This window comes from Scyliorhinus canicula, chromosome 3, assembly GCF_902713615.1.
Source record: "Scyliorhinus canicula chromosome 3, sScyCan1.1, whole genome shotgun sequence".
Classification (NCBI taxonomy): Eukaryota; Metazoa; Chordata; class Chondrichthyes; order Carcharhiniformes; family Scyliorhinidae; genus Scyliorhinus; species Scyliorhinus canicula.
Window position 1 is genome coordinate 237,799,783 of NC_052148.1, and position 20,500 is coordinate 237,820,282.

The following is a 20,500-nucleotide window of genomic DNA, read 5'->3' on the forward strand; positions in this document are numbered from 1 at the left end:
TAATTTTTTTTTAAATAGTCTTGAACTGGAATCAGCTTGATTATACACATACTGAAAATTGTGATTCATACAGAACTACACAGTTCAACATGAAATGACTAAGAAGAAAGTCACAAACCTTGAGAAGAAATGGCCATATTGAAGACATTACAATTGAGAAACCTGCAGAAGAAAGATCATTACTATATATATATATATATATAGCCAATGCAGCCTTCTTCATAACCAAGGTACTTATGTTTTAGTCATTGTTATTTAAATACATAACAAATCAAATGAATATCGCTAAGTCTTATATATCTTTCATATCTTAACACCATGGGCCAGATTTTCTCCACCGAGGTGGGTAGCTGGAGTCGAGAAATTTCCCGACCTGGCAGGAACACTTTGGGTTAAAAGAGCCCCGTTAGACTCAATATCCACTGCAGGGAGGTATCAAGTCTGGCTCACTGGCCCCAGGAGCAAAATCCTAGGTAGCCATGAGGGCAGACTAGTATTGAGGCGGGCTGGGTAGAAGACCTGTTTCAGGTTTCTGGGACTTCATCCAATCGGTTTAGAAGCTGTTAGGCCCTCTTTTCCTCACCCCATGAACACACATTACCCCTCCCCCACCTCATTGCCACTCACCCAGTACCCACCATGGGTACTTATGAGCTTCGAACAATCTATCACTGCTCTCTCATACTCACTTGACAATGAAGAAAAACAATTCATGAAACGCAATCCAGCTTTTAAAATCTTCTCAAGTGTTCAATTTCTTATAAAAATAAATACATTTATTTTCAGACCCACACCAAAGACAGTCGATTCTTTAACATCCTCTAAACTGTCAATCAAATTGTGGTCTCATTCCCCTGCTGAGATAAATATAGCTTTTGAAACTCGGGTAAGGATTTATGACATAATTATAGCCTTGGAAAGTATCGACAGATAACTTTATTGAAACTGCACAAACAGATGGTAATGTTTTTCCAACCTGCACCAGATGGCCTGTCAATCAAAGCAGTCCAGTAGACAATGTTATTTTTAACTCTCACTGACAGCTTATATCAGTTTTTTTTTCCAAGATTAAAGAGCAGTGGATTTGAAAGAAAACTTCAGATCATGATACTTAAACAGACCTATCCACCCTTCAAGAGCATTAAAGACTACTCAATCAATTCATGACTTTCACATTGCGGGTAAAGGCCTGCAGACAGCCAAAATGGGGTCTGTTTGAACATAGCACTAATTTCAGGTGGCCCTGCTGATTTTGGGTTTCATACCTGTCCAACCTCCGCTCGCTATTTTTAAAGACCCATCTGCAAAAATCCGGCCCCTTTTCTTTACGCTACTGATTTTGAACGAAACAGATTTCCTCCCTCTTCATGTTCTGGCCTTAGTGCTGACAGCTCTGAATCTACCTCCTGCCCTTCAGCAATGCTGACTGAGAGCAATCCAGCAACAACGTCCTGCCTGATATCTCCTTTCCTTCTGCCTCCAGTAACCATCGCTCTACTTATGCTGCTGAGATCACATTAGTGTTCCTGTGCGTGTTTTTAGTCACTCCTTTTAACAAGTGTCAGAAAGTAAGTCTACTCTGCTTGTATGCTCAAAATTAAGTGAAATCTATATGTTATAGAGCATCAAAGATAATTCCTCATCTGTGCAATTAGGGATTTATCCAAAGGCTGTGGGCAGAGGAGGGGGAAATATAGTAAAGTCCCGCCTTTCATTACTTCCTGGTTCATGTAGTCACTCACCCAAGCTAAACCCTTTGTACACTACCTCGCCTATCGTGAGCAATTGTTCGCTTATCCACGTTTTTTTTTCCCCTCTCTCCTCTTGCCCCGAGGAGGTGGAAGCCATGACAGAGTGGAGACCTCAACACGTTTGAGCAGGGAGATGGTGTCCACCGCTTGGAAGCGGATTTGTTTCACTTGGCATCTTGGCCATGGAAATGTGATTCCCCTTTATTTTGACCACCGCTTTGACAGGAGTGAGTAGCGGTGCCTTCGGTGGTTGCAGCTGAAGTACAGCCCAAATGGAGCAATTAACGTGGAAATGTCCGAATCTCTCAATCTAGAGCGGCAGCGACACCTCTGTGCAACTTTGAAACATTCACCAATTTCGTCTGCCAGTTTTGAGGTGATTCATCTTTTTTCTTAAATAAGGATTGTCTCTTTCTAATATTTTCAATACATGGCTTGAATTACTGAGAGCACTCCCCCACCCGCCCTGTCTATTGTTTACAGATACTGCACCACAATTTGCTGTCCAGTAATTGCACAAACAACACGGTCCTCACATTGCTGGAATCTAATTGTTCATCGCTCGCAATTTTGCCTTTAATGAGGTTAGGCAGGAACATAATGTGTGTTAAGAGCGGGACTTTATTGTAAATGGCAGGCTAGCCTCAAACATCTCCATTTAAAAAAAAATAAATTTAGAGTACCCAATTCATTTTTTCCAATTCAGGGGCAATTTAGCTTGGCCAATCCACCTACCCTGCACATCTTTGTGCCCACGCAAACACGGGGAGAATGTGCAAACTCCACACGGACAGTGACCCAGAGCCGGGGTCGAACCTGGGACCTCGGTGCCGTGAGGCAGCAGTGCTAACCACTGCGCCACCATGCTTAAAAACCTCCATTTAACCAGCAGCACTGGGGTCAGAAGGTCTGCCCACTCCCTCGGTTGGTACAGGAACAGCATGTTTTGAAAAAAATATATATAGGCAGGGCAGGAGGGAAATGAAATGCTAAATGAAAAGTATTAACTTAATGGATTTTGGAAAGCAGATTTTTACTAGCAATTATGTAATACATTAGTAGTAAAGTTGAATGACTATGCATACGCAATACTTTAATGTATTTGCTGTCCTACGGTCACAGATTTTTTGGGGAAAAGCAGTGGTCAATTTACACAAGCAGCAGTGTGATAATGAGCAGATATACTGGGAATTGTTCTAGTGATTTGAAAAGGGATAAACATTGATCATGACACCAGTGATCCCCCCGCCCGCTCTTTTTTAAGCACCTTTACAAACAGGGATGAGAAGCAGTGCCAGGAATGGTTGGCTCTTTTATGCCTACTTAAAAAGACAGACTGGGTCTCAGTTCAATATCTCACACAAAAGTACACTGACAACAGAATACTGCCTTAGTACTGCACTGGAATTTCAGCCTAGATATTTGCGCTCAACTGAAAATGAAAAATGAAAATCTCTTATTGTTATAAGTAGGCTTCAAATGAAGTTACTGTGAAAAGCCCCTAGTCGCCACATTCCGGCGCCTATTCGGGGAGGCTGGTACAGGAATTGAACCGTGCTGCTGGCCTGCCTTGGTCTGCTTTTAAAGCCAGCGATTTAGCCCAGTGTGCTAAATCAGCCCAACTGGAATGGAGTTAAAAAGTAATTCAATTCAAATATAATCCAGTTGTGAAACAATTAACCTCTATGCCTAAAACGAAGCTTTCACATTCTGTCTCAGTGATTAGCTCTGAGTGTAATACTTACCTATACTACTAAGGAACATTGTGAGGTACATGATCCGGATGGACCTCCATCGGTTTCGGCTTTCCTGCAGTGTCTCAGCCAATTTACCTTCACTGCAAAATAAACCAATGATTTGGAATCATTATTTAGCTTGGCATTTCATTTATTACAATCTCCAACGGCCAATCACACTTCAAAATAAATTCAAACTTCCAGTTAGTAGCTGAAAAGGACAACAGGTTATAAGCTTCAACTATTTTATTCTTTATCCATAATACGGTTATGAAAGTCTTTCTGAGGTGCTATTTACATTCATGGAACAGGAGGACAGCACGGTGGCACAGTGGTTAGCATTGCTGCCTACGGCATTGAGGACCCGGGTTCAAATCCCGGCTCTGGGTCACTGTCCGTGAGGAGTTTGCACATTCTCCCCGTGTCTGCGTGGGTTTCACCCCCACAACCCAAAAGATGCGCAGGATAGGTGGATTGGCCACGCTAAAATTGCCCCTTAATTGGAAAAAATAATTGGGTACTCTAAATTTATATATTTTTTTAAAATCATGGAACATGTGTTAAAACCTTAGAACTAGACTACCAATCAACTTTTTTCCAGACGTTTTTTGGCCATCATTTATGAAAGTTCTCAAATCCAGATTAATGCAAAGAAAGCATAGATACCGAAGCACAGAATACTCAGAACTGGTTTAAATTCTGTGCCACACTGGGAGCTTAAATATTTGAAAGAGTTTTTGAGAGAGAGAGAGAGAGGCAGTAGAGCAAGTCACTACCTGCATGGTCATTCTTCAATGATATTAACTATGAAGAATGTAAGAACTGTGCAGGGAGTGGCTCATACACTATCTTCTGTGGTAAATTGAGTCTGTGTAACTCTTCTTCCATGAACAGATTTCCCCTCCATTGTGCCTTGATGTGCCTGCAATATCTATTCGACCGGTAGGTGGCACCAAGATATGCCCTATGACAACGAACATTGAACTGGAAAATTCCTGTGTATTGAATCTGAAGATACAAATAATTAGGGTATATTCAAATAGTTGCTGTGGAAGATCAAGGAGACTCAAGTGTCTTCCTCATTATTATGCTATGCCTAAATTTCCTTCTTTTTTTAATGTCAATCCATTGATTTCTTCCCACAAATACATGTCACCTTGTTATAAATGGTGCCGCTTCCAAGCTAAAGAACAATTCATTCAAACGTTCACGCAATTATGCTGATCAAAATGTGTGCAAAAAATAACCCCTGCCACTTCAAGATGTTTTGTTGACATTCCGGAGCAATTTTATAAAACAATCTTGAGCCCTGTGCTACAAATTATTCTTATGGGAATAATGCATTTTTATGGCAACACCATGAGTCATGCCTACAATTGAAAACCTTCCAAGATTGAATATTCTTAAACACGTCTGCCAAAAGTGCAAGTGGTGGTCCAGGAAAAATTGCACTCAAATTTGCACTAGGTTCAGAAAGTGGTTTTGTTCTCTCATGGTTTTGCTGTAATTTATCTGCATATTGCCAAACTCAAATCTGTCATGAACTAATGCAATTGGATAAGCTGTTTCCAATGTAATTGTTTTTCAAAAATTTTGCATTCAAAATATTCTTTGATATATTTAAGAGTGGTGGCGTGGGAGGGTGGCTCAGTAGTAGTCGTTAGCACTGTTGCGTCACAGCGCCAGGGACCCGGGCTCGATTCCCATTTTGGGTCACTGTCTGTGTGGAGTTTGCACGTTCTCCCCGTGTCTGCGTGGGTGTCCTCCGGATGCTCCGGTTTCCTCCCACAAGTCCCTAAAGACGTGCTTGTTAGGTGAATTGGGCATTCTGAATTCTCCCTCAGTGTACCCGAACAGACACCAGAGTATGGCGAGTAAGGGCTTTTCACAGTAACCTCGTTGCAGTTTTAATGTAAGCCTACTTGTGGCACTAATAAAGATTATTATTATGGTGCAAGTTTAATTAATACATCTAAAAATGGGATAATCACAACAATTCTGCATTATTAACCAGTGTTTAGTCCATCACCTCGAGTAACAGAATTTTAAATAACTGAATATGAGTGTTGAGAATTAAGACAAAACCATTTACTCGCTTCATTGGTATAAACAGTCATTATGTCATTAATTTCTTAGTAACTAAAGAAAAGAGCTTTTAAAACTTGCCTATTAGGTCCTTAAGCCTCAAAAAAGATTAACTCTTGGTGCCCCTCGAAGGCCTGAAAACAGAAGCAATTAGAGGAAACTCATAATGGTGATAAGTCTGCCTTGACAGTGTAACTAGTTTTGTGGGTAAGGTCAGCTTCTTGCCTATTACTTCTGAAGCTAGCGTAAAAGATCGCAATGTGTGCAAAATGCAATTTGCGCTTAAAATTCTTTTTTTTCTTCTTTTTTTTAAAATAAATTTAGAGTATCCAATGCATTTTTTCGAAGGAGCAATTTAGCGTGGCCAATTCACCCTGCACATCTTTTTTTGGTTGTGGGGGCGAAACCCACACAAACACGGGAGAATGTGCAAACTCCACACGGACAGTGACCCAGAGCCGGGATCGAACCTGTGACCTCCGCGCCGTGAGGCAGCAATGCTAACCACTGCGCCACCGTGCTGCCCTAGGCGCTCAGAATTCTTCAATGGTTTACACTGTTTTTGCTCATTTTTGGTTGAATTGTATTGAAACATCCAGCACAGCTCAGCAGAAACACTGCCTCATTTACCTGAATGATAGCTTTATGACAATATTTTCTCACATCAAAAAGAAATATATGTTGTGAATTCTGTGTTTTCATCAGGTCCCAATTACTTATATTGATTCTTGTTGGTTTACGCCCATTTTTATATGTGTTAATGTGATTAGCAGGAAATGCAGATATAAATAGCCATCGAAATGGGTGCACAAATTAGCATAATTGAATGTGTAACTTCTGGATTGAGGTCTCACAGAAAATTCCAGATGGCAGATTATATAACGTGTCCCCCCCCCCCCCCCCCAACCTACTGTTGGAAAAATATAGTATAGCACCAAAAATCAGCACTGGGAGAAAATCAAGATTTAAATTTTAAGAAACCAAGTTTTAATTACTAAAGTTACATGGAGCAATTAATCTAACTAAATCCCTATGTTAGAACTAGTTCCTGTTACACCATGGCTGTGCTGTAGTTCAAAAATTGGATCCAGAATCAGCTGGATTGACAACCACATAGCGATATATTTAATCTAAACTGTGCACAGCAAAGCAGCTTTAGTATAATCTCAAACAATTTGTAATTTTTAAGTCACTGGCACATCTGGGCTAAAAGGATGGCAAACCACACTACCTCCCAGTGACAGGCTCACTGCTAAATAAACAATTATTATCCAAGATTTGGACACTGAACATTATCAATAGCTAGGAGTTGGTGAAAGCAACACAACTCATAACATGAATATGTTTCACAAAATAATTTACAGCAGAAGTTGTGTTACATTTTAAAGCAACTGTTTGCTGATGTAGTCATATGCACGCAGACAGCTTTCAATCTAACCAAATCCACTCCTGTGGAGTCAATGGGGGGTGATTTGCGTCTGCACTTGCCATCAGCCAGAATGGCAACAAAATATCGTCACCGAGACGGGAAATGTGATTCTCGCCAGTGGGATCAGGTTCCCGATTTTCCACACACCCCCCCCCCCCCCCCCACTGATGATGTAACGAGATTCCTGTCCACAAATGGCGAGACCCTCATTGTAATATATTTGAATGGATTTTAATGTAATTAATGAGCCTCACCACATCGGCGAGGTTTACAAGTTTGTGAAGATGGGAAACAATCGCGAGGGATCCCACCGGGGGCACCAACCTAAATATAGCCCCCGGGGGAGAAGGACATGCTCCCAGCACAGATTGGCACTGCCAGGTTGGCACATGTTAGATTGGAGGGAGAGTGGGGAAGAATGCCCCCAAGACTGCGGTGGTGGTGGGGGAGGTATCACCTCGTTGGCCTGCGAGTGGTGGGGTGGGGTGATGTTGGTGTTGTGGTGGGGGGGTGGAGGGAGGAACAGTCCTGTTGTTTGTGCTGTGGTGCGGGGAGTGGGGGGGGGGCATAGTGAGAGTTCCTTTGCTTGTGCTGTGTTGCGACGGCCCGATGCTTGTGATTGTCCGTGTGTGTGGGGGGGGGGGGGGGGGGGGGGGGGGGGGGGAGGAGGGGGGGGGGGGGGGGAGGAGGGGGGGGGGGAGGAGGGGGGGGGGTTATATTCAGCGCTGATCACGGCACCCTTCCGATCTCTGTGGAGCCGGCCTTACGGCTCTACCAATCCCTGCCCTGCAAACTGACAGGGAATAAATGCCCACTCATTTCTTATTTCTCTAGAGTGCCAGAAAATATGGTTGAAAAACTCAGCTGCGCAACTGGAGAGCTATATTCCATTTTTCAGTCAGAACCTGAAATTCCGTTGAATATGCTGAACCACTGGGTAGAGTGGAACCATGGTATTTATTATTTATTTAATACTGAACTGGTGGATGTGCACGCCGGCACAGTGGTTAGCACTGCTGCCTCACAGCGCCAGAGACCCATGTTCAATTCCAGCCTTGGGTGACTGTATGTGTAGAGTTTGTACGTTCTCCCCATGTCTGCGTGGCTTTCCTCTGGGTGCTCTGGTTTCCTCCTACAGTTCAAACATGCACAGGTTAGGTGGATTGGCCGTGCTAAATTTCCTCTTTGTGTCCAAAAGATTAGGTGGGGTTACTGGGCTACGGGGATAGGGTGGGGTGCGTGTTTAGATAGGTGCTCTTTTGGAGGGTCAGTGCAGACGTGATGGGTCGAGTGGCCGCCTTCTGCACTGTAGGGGTTCTATGATTCTATGTGTCAATATGGAAAGGAGGGGGAGAGGCACGATTAATTACCATAGCTTATTTTCCAAACTACAACGTTCTATGAAAAACACATTCAAATATGCTGGGTGTGCATACATGAGTGTATTTTTCAAGCCAACTAAGCCTTTTTACTCCACTCATGTAGAGCAAGCATGGGGTGGTCTTTAAAGCCAGTTTAAAAGCTATTGTTGTCATTCAGAAGCCTGTTGAAGGAAAATGCAGCTTCCACAGAATGAGTAAAATAAACAATGCTCTATAGGAGCTCAAGAGTGTCCTGTCTGAAAACAAAAAAAGCACTGCATGGAGCACAATGCAGTGCATTGTGGCTATGCTGGTAACATTCAGTTCTTGCTGTTGAAGTATTATGAGATGGAAAATAGTTAAATGGAAATACAACAAAAATCAAGAGCTTTTAAAAAATGGAATAACTTTTATAGGAAAGCATATTACATATATTTATGTTAAATATGTTTTAATGGCATTTAATTGTGGGTGGTGGGTGTGAACTGGGGATTCACTTGAGCTCCTACAGACAAGACTAAATCTGAGATTGTTGGGTTGGAGAGAGGGTGCATGCTTGTAACGTGGAACTTTTTAAATAAATATGTAAAGATTGGCTCCAATTCTACTCTTCACTAAACGCCCTCAACTTTAGACAGGTGTTCTAAACTGCAGTCTGCGATACATGTATGACCCCCCAAGCCTGACAATTCAGCTTTTGATGACGAGGCAACTCAGCCTCACATGACCTTGTACTCTTGTTTCCTGGTTTGCTCTTTGCGAATTTTGTAGAGGGTTATTCCCAGCATTGCTGTCTCATAGGTGCATGAATCCTAATTCAATGATTTAAACTTTATATACAGCCCACAATATGATACAAGTTTTCAACTCAACTCCACCCAGATTTTTATTCCCTGAAAACTCTTCAGAATTATACTCAACAAACTGTACCGCATCGTGCTGGGTGCTGAACAAACTATGATGCAGCAAACTTACACTTGGTTACAAAATTTGATTTTAACTTGGAGGAAGCACCTGTATCACAGCACTCACTGGTTTACCGATTAACAGAACTGTGGTTAACTATTACTAACTACACTGTACTATGATACTTTACCAAAGACCTCAACACAATTAAATGCAAATGAATCAAACATGCAAATAAATCTTCTCTTCGGATTTGTTTTGAACTGTGGGTGTTTTCTTCTTTTCCTATTATCCTCCTGGAATATTTGTCAGATTACTAGTCAATCTCTGATGGTATTATGTAACAGGAGTCAAAACTCTGGGTGGTAGGGCAGCAGGGTGGCGCACTGGTAGCACTGCAGTCTCACGGCGCTGAGGTCCCAGGTTCGATCCCGGCTCTGGGTCACTGTCCGTGTGGAGTTTGCACATTCTCCCAGTGTCTTCATGGGTTTCGCCCCCCCAACCCAAAGATGTGTAGGGTAGGTGGATTGAACACGCTGAATTGTCCCTTAATCGGAAAAAATGAATTGAGTATTCTAAATTTATTTTTAAAAACCCTGGGTGGTATTCAACTTAAAAAGTGTTAAAGTGGCAAGAGAAATAATCGGACCAAAATGGTGAACAGAGAGACGGGATGGTGAGGTGTAGGGAGTGTTTTGTTATGCTCGACATAGCATAAGCTGCTTCCTTGATGTGCATTTTGACAAAGGAAGGTTCAGACTTGGAGATAGCTTTAACACATTTATTAAACTGTTAACGATTCTCCTACTTCGATTCGACTCTCCTGTTAATCCTTCTATAGCTAGTCAGACTGGCGAACCAGTATGCTACAATCCACGTGGTGGGTGTGATGTGTTTCAAATCAACCCTGTGTATTCACTGAGTGTCTCCACTGGAAAGAGGAAGATCATGTGTGTTGTGTCCTTTTATATGGGTTGGTGTAATGCCCTCCTGTGGTAGTGTCACCTTTGTGTGTGTCGTGAATGCCCATTGGTCGTGTCCTATCTTACTCGCCTATTGGTTGAATGTCTGTGTGTCATGTCTCTGGGGATCCCTCTAGTGTTTAGCTAGTCTACGTGTATTTACATTAACCTCTTGTGTATTTACAGTGATGCATATCACCACAGGGAGGAGTGAATGGAGGAGGAGAGTGGGATGATTGAGGGAGAGAGGAAGAAAGGAAGGGTAGGTAGGACGACAGAGAAAGAAGAGGGCTGGAGAGAAGCTAATAAGGAGAAGCTTTGTCTCTACTACAACCACTACCACTTCTTGTGCCTTTTGTTCTATGACATCTTTGTAATTTTATCTCCCCCGCTCTCTGAATATCCCTGATCTTCCCTTTTGATCCACCTGACCACTTTTCAACAGCATAAAACCCATCACTTTTCTATCTCTCTTCTGGAGAAGAATCATATGAGCCTCGAAATGTTGACTCCATTTGTCTCTCGGGCAGCACGTGGCACAGTGGTTAGCACTGGGACTACGGCGCTGTGTACCCAGGTTCGAATCCCGTCCCTGGGTCACTGTCCGTGTGGGGTTAGCACATTCTCCCCGTGTCTGCGTGGGTTTGACCCCCACAACCCAAAGATGTGCAGGTTAGGTGGATTGGCCACACTTTGCCCCTTAATTGGAAAAAAAAAATAATTGGGGACTCTAAAAAAAAATTGTAAACTCTTATTTCTCTCTCCTTAGATGCTGCCAGATCTGCAGAGCTTTTCCAGCACTTTTGTTTTTATTTCAGATTTCCAGCGTTGACAGTATTTTGCTTTTATTATACCAATAGGATGGAGAGTGAGAAAGCTGGAAGGTGAAAGGGGAGATGGGAGATAGAAAAATAAAGGGAAAGGAATGGGCATGAAAGTGGAAACGATGATGTGGAGGGTGGGAGGAGATAGATGATGGAAGAGGAGAGAAGGGAGGTGTACGGGGAGGGGGAGGAAGGGGGAGTAGTACGAAGGAAAGCTAGCTGAAAGGTGTAGGATGGCGAGGAGGGAATAATGGAGGCTGTAGGATGGCATGAAGTAAGCCAGGATGAAGCAAGAGAGGATGTGGGGGAGGTTGGGAGGGTGGAGAAGGGAAGGGAAGGGAAAGTAGATAGTGTGGGGGAAAGAAGTTTGGGCAGAGAAGGAGGTGACAAGGGGTAGAAAGGAAAGGAAGACGAGGAGAGAGGGAGAACAGGACAAAGGAGAAGGTGCTGCTCAGCAAACTGCCTCTGCCTAGGAAATCGTGTGCAACAAATGACTATAATTCTGCCATCAAGAGATAGTGAAGTTGGGGAAAAATATTACCGAGGAAGGGCAAACTCAGCCAACATGGCAATGAAGTGGTCCTGTAATGGCAAATCCAGCTCTGGGGTGCTACGAATTGGAGATCGAAGTAAAGGATGGCTGGAGAAAAAAAAACAGCTTGTGGAGGGAGGATACGTTTGAATGGTAGCATGGTAGCATTGTGGATAGCACAATCGCTTCACAGCTCCAGGGTCCAGGTTCGATTCCGGCTTGGGTCACTGTCTGTGCGGAGTCTGCACATCTTCCCCGTGTGTGCGTGGGTTTCCTCCGGGTGCTCCGGTTTCCTCCCACAGTCCAAAGATGTGCAGGTTAGGTGGATTGGCCATGATAAATTGCCCTTAGTGTCCAAAATTGCCCTTAGTGTTGGGTGGGGTTACTGGGTTATGGGGATAAGGTGGAGGTGTTGACCTTGGGTAGGGTGCTCTTTCCAAGAGCCGGTGCAGACTCGATGGGCCGAATGGCCTCCTTCTGCACTGTAAATTCTATGAAATCTATGAATGGGAAATCTAGCCGGTAGGTAGAGAACAGGGCAAGTTTGTGAAAGGGATATATTTTTCTTCTTTTATGGAATATGAGTATTTCTGTGAAGTTCAGCATTTGTTGCCCATCTTTGATTGCCCTTGAGAAGTGTAGCCACCTAAGATGGACACTGGGCTACAACATGGAGAACTGCTAAGGCTGCAGGGAGAAAACAGTCTTAGCAAGGACAAGCAGTTTGCAGAAGGCTAATTAGCATTCTGCACGTACAGAAACCAGTTTATGGCCAGGTGCAGGATCTCAGCTAAAGGTGTAAATGGCAACAACGATTTGCATAGTAATGAGGTAATCCAGATCTAGGCCCACACAATAGAAACATTTGGGTTTGAATGGATACTTTGAGTGGACGCCCAGACGAAACGGCACCAGAAGTATCCATCACAAAGAACCCTAGAGACCGCCCCACCCATCGAGAAGAGACCCTCAGATTGGGGGTTTGGAAAATATCGATTGGGAAAAGACCCAATCGATACATGGCAGGTAAAGGCCCGCCCCGAAGAGGCACGGACTTTGGGGGACCTATAAAGGTAGACCCCGCACATGGTTCTGTCTGTTGACTCCGGCCCAGATCTGCTGTTTTGCTCCGGCTCTGTTGCATCCTGACTCCGACCCCAGCCTCCAGATCCTGTCTTTCATCACCGGCCGTTGAGCACCAGCCATCGATCAGTAAGTGCCAAAACGACGCTCGCTACGTGAACCCGGTATTGCTTATACTCTAGCCGACTATTAGTGAACAGAAGGTGCAGTCCAGAAAGGAACAAAGGCCTTGTCCCCTGACCTTGCTGGTTCCTACTTAGATAAGTATTTAGTCGTTTAATAGTAGAAATAAGTATTAGTCTTTAGCGTATGCATGCGTATTTATTATATTGGTTATAATAAATATCAATCGTTTGAACTTACTAATCGGTGTACAGTTTTATTACTTTGAACCTGACCTTGATATACTTGTGAGGTGTCTAAATACGGCACCTGGCGACTCCGAGCAGAAATTACATACACAGAGCTGCAGTAGTGTTAAGCACACGGCCTTTAAACGGAGGCGTGTTAATACACTCCAATAAACGCGTAATACACTCAAGTAAAACGTGCAACAGAAGGTGCTGGTGAGCCATCTGTTTGAACCACGACCGTGCAGCTAGTGTGGGTACACGCACAGCACCGTTAGGAAGGGAATTTCAGGATGTTGATCAGCTCAATCCAAAGTGAAGGAACAGCGATACATTTCCAAGTCAGGATGGTGTGTGGCTTGGAGTGAAACATGTAGGTGGTGGGTACCTCCATGCGTCTGCTGCCCTTGTTCTTCTAGGTGGTAGAGTTTGCAGGTTTGGAAGGCACTTTCGAAGAAGGTTTGACAAGTTGCTGTTGTGCATCTTGTATACTCTTAACACTGCTACCACTGTGTCAGTGGCGGAGGGGGTAAATGTTTAAGATGGTGGACGGGGCACCAATAAAGCAGGCTGCTTTGTGTTGAACTATGGCAAGTTTTTGTTGGAGCTGCACTCATCCAGGAAAGTGCCGAATATTCCATAACTCTTCGGATTTGGCTGATCCAGTTAGGTTTATGCTCAATGGTAACATCAGGATCTTGATAGCGCTCACTCCCACTCTCCCTGGCGGGAAGAGTGCAGACGATCAAGATGAACATACTGCCAAGGTTCCTCTTCATGTTTAGATCCAGCCCGATCTTCATCCCCAAGGCCTTTTTCCAAAACAAAGACTTGCTAATCATGGTGTTTGTGTGTGGGGGGGGGGTTTCACCCCGAGAATTCCCAAACCGACACTGCAAAAAGGGAAAGTCAGAGGGGGCCCCAGAAAGCACAACACTAGATTACCTGATAGGCACAAGCAGCGAGAAGGGGGGGGCTATGTGGGAAAATATACAGACTGCTACTGGACAGAGCTCGAACACCACTGGATGGGACCAGGCAAAAATGGGAGGACGAACTGGGGACAGAGGTAGGATGGGGACTCTGGAGCGAAACACTGAGCAGGGTGAACTCCACCTCCTCCTGCGCAAGGCTAAGCCTAATGCAGCTCAAAGTGGTGCACAGAGCACACCTGATCAGAACCTGAATGAGCAGGTTCTTCCCGGAGGTGGAGGACAAATGTGAGCGGTGCCAGAGGGGCCCGGCCAACCACACCCACATGATTTGGGCTTGCCCCAATTTTGCTGGGTTCTGGACAGCCTTGTCCGAGGCAATGTCCAAGGTTGTGGGGTGAGGGTGAAGCCATGCCCAATAGTGGCAATCTTCGGGGTATCGGAGCAGCCAGAGCTACACATGGGGAAGGGGGCCAACGCCCTTGCTTTTGCTTCCCTAATCACACGCCGGAGAATCCTGCTCGGCTGGCAATTGGCAGCACCGCCCAAAGCTGCAGACTGGCTCACTGACCTCTCGGAATTGCTCCACCTGGAGAAGATTAAGTACGCCATCCTAGGGTCAGAGAAAGGCTTCCTGGATACTTGGGGCAGTTCGTCAGCCTGTTCCAAAACCTGTTCGAGGCCAGCAACGAGGGGTAAGCCAGGAGAAAAAAAAGGTGAAGAACCGAACGACTGCGTAATCCGGGGGATTTTGGGGAGGGAGGGCAGGAAAATGGGGAAACCACAAGGGAAGAGAAAGGGTGCTGAAATCATTCTGGGGGAGGGTGGGGAGGAAGGGGGGGGATATCATAGACCGATCCAGAGGGCAGCAAAATGTACGTACAGTTAGTCAAATGAAGGACAAAACAAACCTCTCTGTAAAATAAAGCAAATTAGCGCGGGCAAGAAAAATGCAATGTATATAAGCAACAACTGTTTATAAATATGAGAAAAGCCAATAAAAAGATTTTTTTTTAAAAAAGGATGTTAATGGCAAGGTAATGTTATTAAATGTCAATGGTAGATGGCTAGATTATCTTTTGTTGAAAACGGAGACTGCCCAGCACTTGTGTGGCAGGAATGTTACTTCTCACTTATCGGCCCAAGCCTAAGTGTGCTGCATATGGACACGGACTGCTTCGGTAGCTGAGGAGACACAAACGATATTGAGCACCGTGCAATTATCAGTGAATATTCCCACTTCTGACCTTATGATGGAGGGAAGGTAATTGATGAAACAGCTGAAGATGGTCAAGCTTAGGACACTAACACTACCCTGAGGAACTCTAATAGCGATGTCCTAGGGAAGAGATGATTGGCCTCCAACAGCCACCTTCCTTTGTGCTAGGTTTCCCCTGATTCCCATTGACCAATTTATTTCTAAGGCTCCTTGATGCCACACTCAGTCTAATGCTATCTTGACGTCAAAGGCAGCTACTCTTGCCTCATCTTCCGTCCAAATCCTTTGTCCATGTTTGGACCAAGGTTGCAACGAGGTCATTGAGGTCTGACAGAACCCAAATTAAATATATGTTTCCAGTGGGGGGGAAAGGAGTTTTTGTAAAATGGGAATGGCACCAGAAAGGATGAGGACTCAATGGAAATTATGCCTGCTGGAATGGGGGCAAGGTATACTAGACCAAACTGAGTGAGAAGCAACAACCTCTAACTACCAAAAGACCAGAGACTAACAGATTTAGGATGGGTAAGGTTGACACATGAATAATCTGAAGAAAGTTGCAATGTCCAGATTGCAAATGATGAATCCGCTCTGTGATTTCAACTGATAACCCAGATAGTTAATGCATTACAATTACATCATCCTCTTTAAACATTAAGAACAATATTTTTTTCAGATACACAATTAGGTAGAGAATATCTATCTCAAATTAATGCTTTTTTGTTCATTCTAGTCTGAATGGAGTAGCATTTCAATTATCTCATTCCAGGCAAGATTATTTGAGAAACAGAATTGGGGGTAATTTTTAAACAGAAATTCCAAAATTAAAAGCATAAAAAATACCAAACACATTTGTTGATATTTTCAGAATACACCCATTACACCTGAAACAGAACCTATAAAGGTAGCTGCACATCAAAAACATTAAATATTTCGAAACCACACAGTAACTTTCTCATGAATCGTAGATTCTAGTAATACAAGGCACAATTGAGATTTGTTTGTTCGTAACGTGATGAAACAGGTTGAGTGTAAATCCATCCAAACATGCCAATGGCTGATGGTAAGAGTGAGGGAAACTCCTGCTCAGCCATGCTTGATGTGGAGTGGTGCCCCTCAAGCTATTAGCCCCTGGCGACAGACCAGTGACCTGTTCTGGGGATTACTAGCTATGGATACAGGCAAAAGTCTGCCTTAGTGCAGAGAATTGAGAATCAGGCTTTAAATTTTCTAAAGCAACATTTTAATTTCATGTATCTATGTTTATAATGTGGAGACATTGCCTACATTTTTGATTTTCACAATCACAGTAACACAATAATTTTATCCATCACAATTGAGAAATCAGGGCGGCACGGGGGAAAGTGGTTAGCACTGCTGCTTTACAGCGCCAAGGACCTGGGTTCGATCCCGGCCCCGGGTCACTGGCTGTGTGGAATTTGCACATTCTCCCCATGTCTGTGTGCATCTCACCCCCACAACCCAAGTATGTGCAGGTTAGGTGGATTGGCCACGCTAAAATACTCCCTAATTGGAAAATTCTCTGTAAAAGAAATTTCAACAATTGGGAAATCTTAGCCATTTAGAAAGATTGTTCTTTCTTTGTGAACAACCCCTTAGTTGAGTCTCTAATCAAGAAATCGACTGTTAATAATGTACAGAATAATGTGAAATATCATTTGAAAATAGCGCACATTAAATCCAAAAGAATGATATTGACTCTTGAGTTTTAACTGCCTTGTCTTCTGGACTGTGCCAGCATGCCGCTCAGTTGTATCAAATTGTTACAAAAACTACCACATGGACTACAACATTTCAAGAAGATGTCCTGCTATCATTTTCTTGGGACATCTAAGAATGGACAATAGATGCTGGCCTTTCCAATTATGCCAGTATCACAAGAATGAATAAGAAAATACTTTAGCATGCTTCTGCATAGAACATAGAACATTACAGCACAGTACAGGTCCATCAGCCCTCGATGTTGCACCGACCGGTGAAACCACTCTAAAGCCCATCTACACTATTCCCTTATCATCCATATGTCTATCCAATGACCATTTGAATGCGTTTAGTGTTGGCAAGTCCACTACTGTTACAGACAGGGCATTCCACGCCCTTACTACTCTCTGAGTAAAGAACCTACCTCTGACATCTGTCCTATATCTATCTCCCCTCAATTTAAAGCTATGTCCCCTCGTGCTAGACATCACCATCCGAGGAAAAAGGCTCTCACTGTCCACCCTATCTAATCCTCTGATCATCTTGCATGCCTCAATTAAGTCACCTCTTAAACTTCTTCTCTCTAACGAAAACAGCCTCAAGTCCCTCAGCCTTCCCTCATAAGATCTTCCCTCCATACCAGGCAACATTCTGGTAGATCTCCTCTGCACCCTTTCCAATGCTTCCACATCCTCATCCACATATGGGCAACATGGTAGCATTGTGGATAGCACAATTGCTTCATAGCTCCAGGGTCCCAGGTTCGATTCAGCTGGTCACTGTCTGTGCGGAGTCTGCATATCCTCCCCGTGTGTGCGTGGGTTTCCTCTGGGTGCTCCGGTTTCCTCCCACAGTCCAAAGATGTGCAGGTTAGGTGGATTGGCCATGATAAATTGCCCTTAGTGTCCAAAATTGCCCTTAGTGTTGGGTGGGGTTACTGGGTTATGGGGATAGGGTGGAGGTGTTGAACCTGGGTAGGGTGCTCTTTCCAAGAGCCGGTGGAGACTCGATGGGCCGAATGGCCTCCTTCTGCACTGTAAATTCTATGATCTATGATCCTTCCTATAATGCGGTGACCAAAATTGCACGCAATACTCCAAATACGGCCGCACCAGAGTTTTGTACAGCTGCAACATGACCTCATGGCTCCGAAACTCAATCGCTCTACCAATAAAAGCTAACACACCGTACGCCTTCTTAACAACCCTCTCAACCTGGGTGGCAACTTTCAGGGATCTATGTACATGGACACCGAGATCTCTCTGCTCATCCACACTACCAAGAATCTTACCATTAGTCCAGTACTCTGTCTTCCTGTTATTCCTTCCAAAATGAATCACCTCACACTTATCTGCATTAAACTCCATTTGCCACCTCTCAGCCCAACTCTGCAGCTTATCTATGTCCCTCTGTAACTTGTAACATCCGTACGCACTGTCCACAACTCCACCGACTTTAGTGTCATCTACAAATTTACTCACCCATCCTTCTACGCCCTCCTCCAGGTCATTTATAAAAATGACAAACAGCAGTGGCCCCAAAACAGATCCTTGTGGTACACCACTAGTAACTGGACTCCAGTCTGAACATTTCCCATCAACCACCATCTTTTGTCTTCTTCCAGCTAGCCAATTTCTGATCCAAACTGCTAAATCACTCTGAATCCCATGCCTCCATATTTTCTGCAATAGCCTACCGTGGGGAACTTTATCAAACGCTTTACTGAAATCCATATACACCACATCAACTGCTTTCCCCTCATCCACCTGTTTGGTCACCTTCTCAATGAACTCAATAAGGTTGTGAGGCACGACCTACCCTTCACAAAACCATGTTGACTATCTCTAATCAAATTATTCCTTTCCAGATGATTATACATCCTATCTCTTATAAACCTTTCCAAGACTTTGCCCATAACAGAAGTAAGGCTCACTGGTCTATAGTTACCGGGGTTGTCTCTACTCCCCTTCTTGAACAAGGGGACAACATTTGCTATCCTCCAGTCTTCTGGCACTATTCCTGTAGACAATGATGACTTAAAGATCAAAGCCAAAGGCTCAGCAATCTCCTCCCTAGTTTCCCGGAGAATCATCGGATAAATCCCATCAATTATGGGGTCATGGTTAGTGAACAAGCCCAATTTCAGTCTTGTGGCCCACTGAGATGTAGGTGGGCCACTCCTGCAACCATTCACTAGCCCAGGATGCCTATTACTTTTGGCACCTAGACAGCTGTTAGTGGGAGTGCAAAGGCAATTAGGGATGCACAGCAGGCCAGAATTGGAAGAACACAGAGCTCATGGAATGGGCGGGGGATTTGAAAATAACTTTTGAAATCGAGCCATTGTTGGACTGGCAGCCAATGCAAAAGTCATTGTTGGTGGTTGAAGAGTCAGGACAGGGGCAGTTTTGGATGAGCTCAGGTTTGGGAGGAGGGGCTGGAAGATATCGAGGGGATAGAGCGTCAACTTCTTCCTCTCTTTTCTCTCTCCCATGCTGCTGCGAATTGCCATTCCCCGCGCCCCGCGCCGCTTTATATCAGGTGTGTTGATTTTTAAGATGAAAGAGCAGCAATGCAGAATGGCCATCACCGCTGTCCCTATCTGCTGCACATTTACCTGCAGCCTCTCCGGCCCCCCACTCACCTGCTGGACTCTGACTTTAACAGCCAGTCGCTCTCATCCGCCTCAATCTCCGCCTCAGCCTCAATCTCCGCCATTTTCAGAAATGTATCGTGACTTTAACCAAATTTAATTTAGCAAATGACAAATTCATGATCGGAAGTGACGGTCCCGCGTGGACAAACCTACTGAAGCCGACGGGACAGCAGGATGTGTAACAACTCTGCCGAGAGGAACTGCGTTCCTGATACAATGTTCCGGACAAGTCAGAACAGCTGGAAGGGGGAGGTAGATACAAAATTATTGTTTGTCATGTACGGATCACTGATGTTTAAAAGAAGTTTAACCTGAGCAGAAATCAGCCGAGGCAAACAGGTTTGAGTCCAGGTAAGTAAGATTGGTAGAAAAAGTTCTCTGAAATAAAATCTGCATGAACGGTATTATGGAGGGGATTGAAAACCGAAATGAAATCGTGCTGTGTCTCACCGATCAATGCGCAGGGTTTCGCTTTAATAGTATTCCTTTTTTAAAATATATTACCACAGTGTGATGATCGGAATACCTTGCCCCTTTAAGAGGCTTGGAACCCTGGGGGACTCCGCCTCTGGCTGCACCCCCTGGGAAACAGTATTTAAGATGAGACTCCATTTTGAGAGCACACTTCTCTTGGATGCTGCCATTGTTCACCGCTTATTAAAGCCTTTGATTACTGACCTAACTTTCGCGTCGTAATTGAGAGTGCCTCAATTTAATAAGCAGTGCACATCAAGATGGACAGCGGTCTGAAACCAGAGAAACTCAACCTGGACGGCAGGACGCCTGAAGCCTCGGAAATTTTTAAACATTGGCTCCGGTGTTTTGAGGACTATCTGGACTCCTCACCGTCTGATGTCGACAGCGCTCGCAAGCTGCGCTTCCTACATGGCCGGGTGAGTCACCGAATCTCCGCCATGATCGAAACCGCTACGACCTATGAGGCGGCGATCGA

At 44.3% G+C, this 20,500-nt stretch overlaps 1 protein-coding gene across 2 annotated transcripts in view; it reads right to left on the reverse strand.

Annotated features, from left to right (window-relative positions):
• Positions 1-19,729, reverse strand: part of mfsd8 (major facilitator superfamily domain containing 8) — an 80,343-nt gene extending 60,614 nt beyond the window's left edge. Inside the window, exons 1-3 of one of the 2 annotated variants that reach the window (XM_038792415.1) lie at positions 19,537-19,729; positions 3,497-3,588; positions 119-162 (exon numbers count right to left, since the gene is read on the reverse strand). In XM_038792415.1, the coding sequence (XP_038648343.1) occupies positions 119-162; positions 3,497-3,588; positions 19,537-19,610 (210 nt within the window). In that variant the 5' untranslated portion in view covers positions 19,611-19,729. The remainder of the gene's footprint in view (positions 1-118; positions 163-3,496; positions 3,589-19,536) is intronic. The other variant, XM_038792416.1, reaches the window with a different exon arrangement.
• Positions 19,730-20,500: the final 771 nt, after the last annotated feature.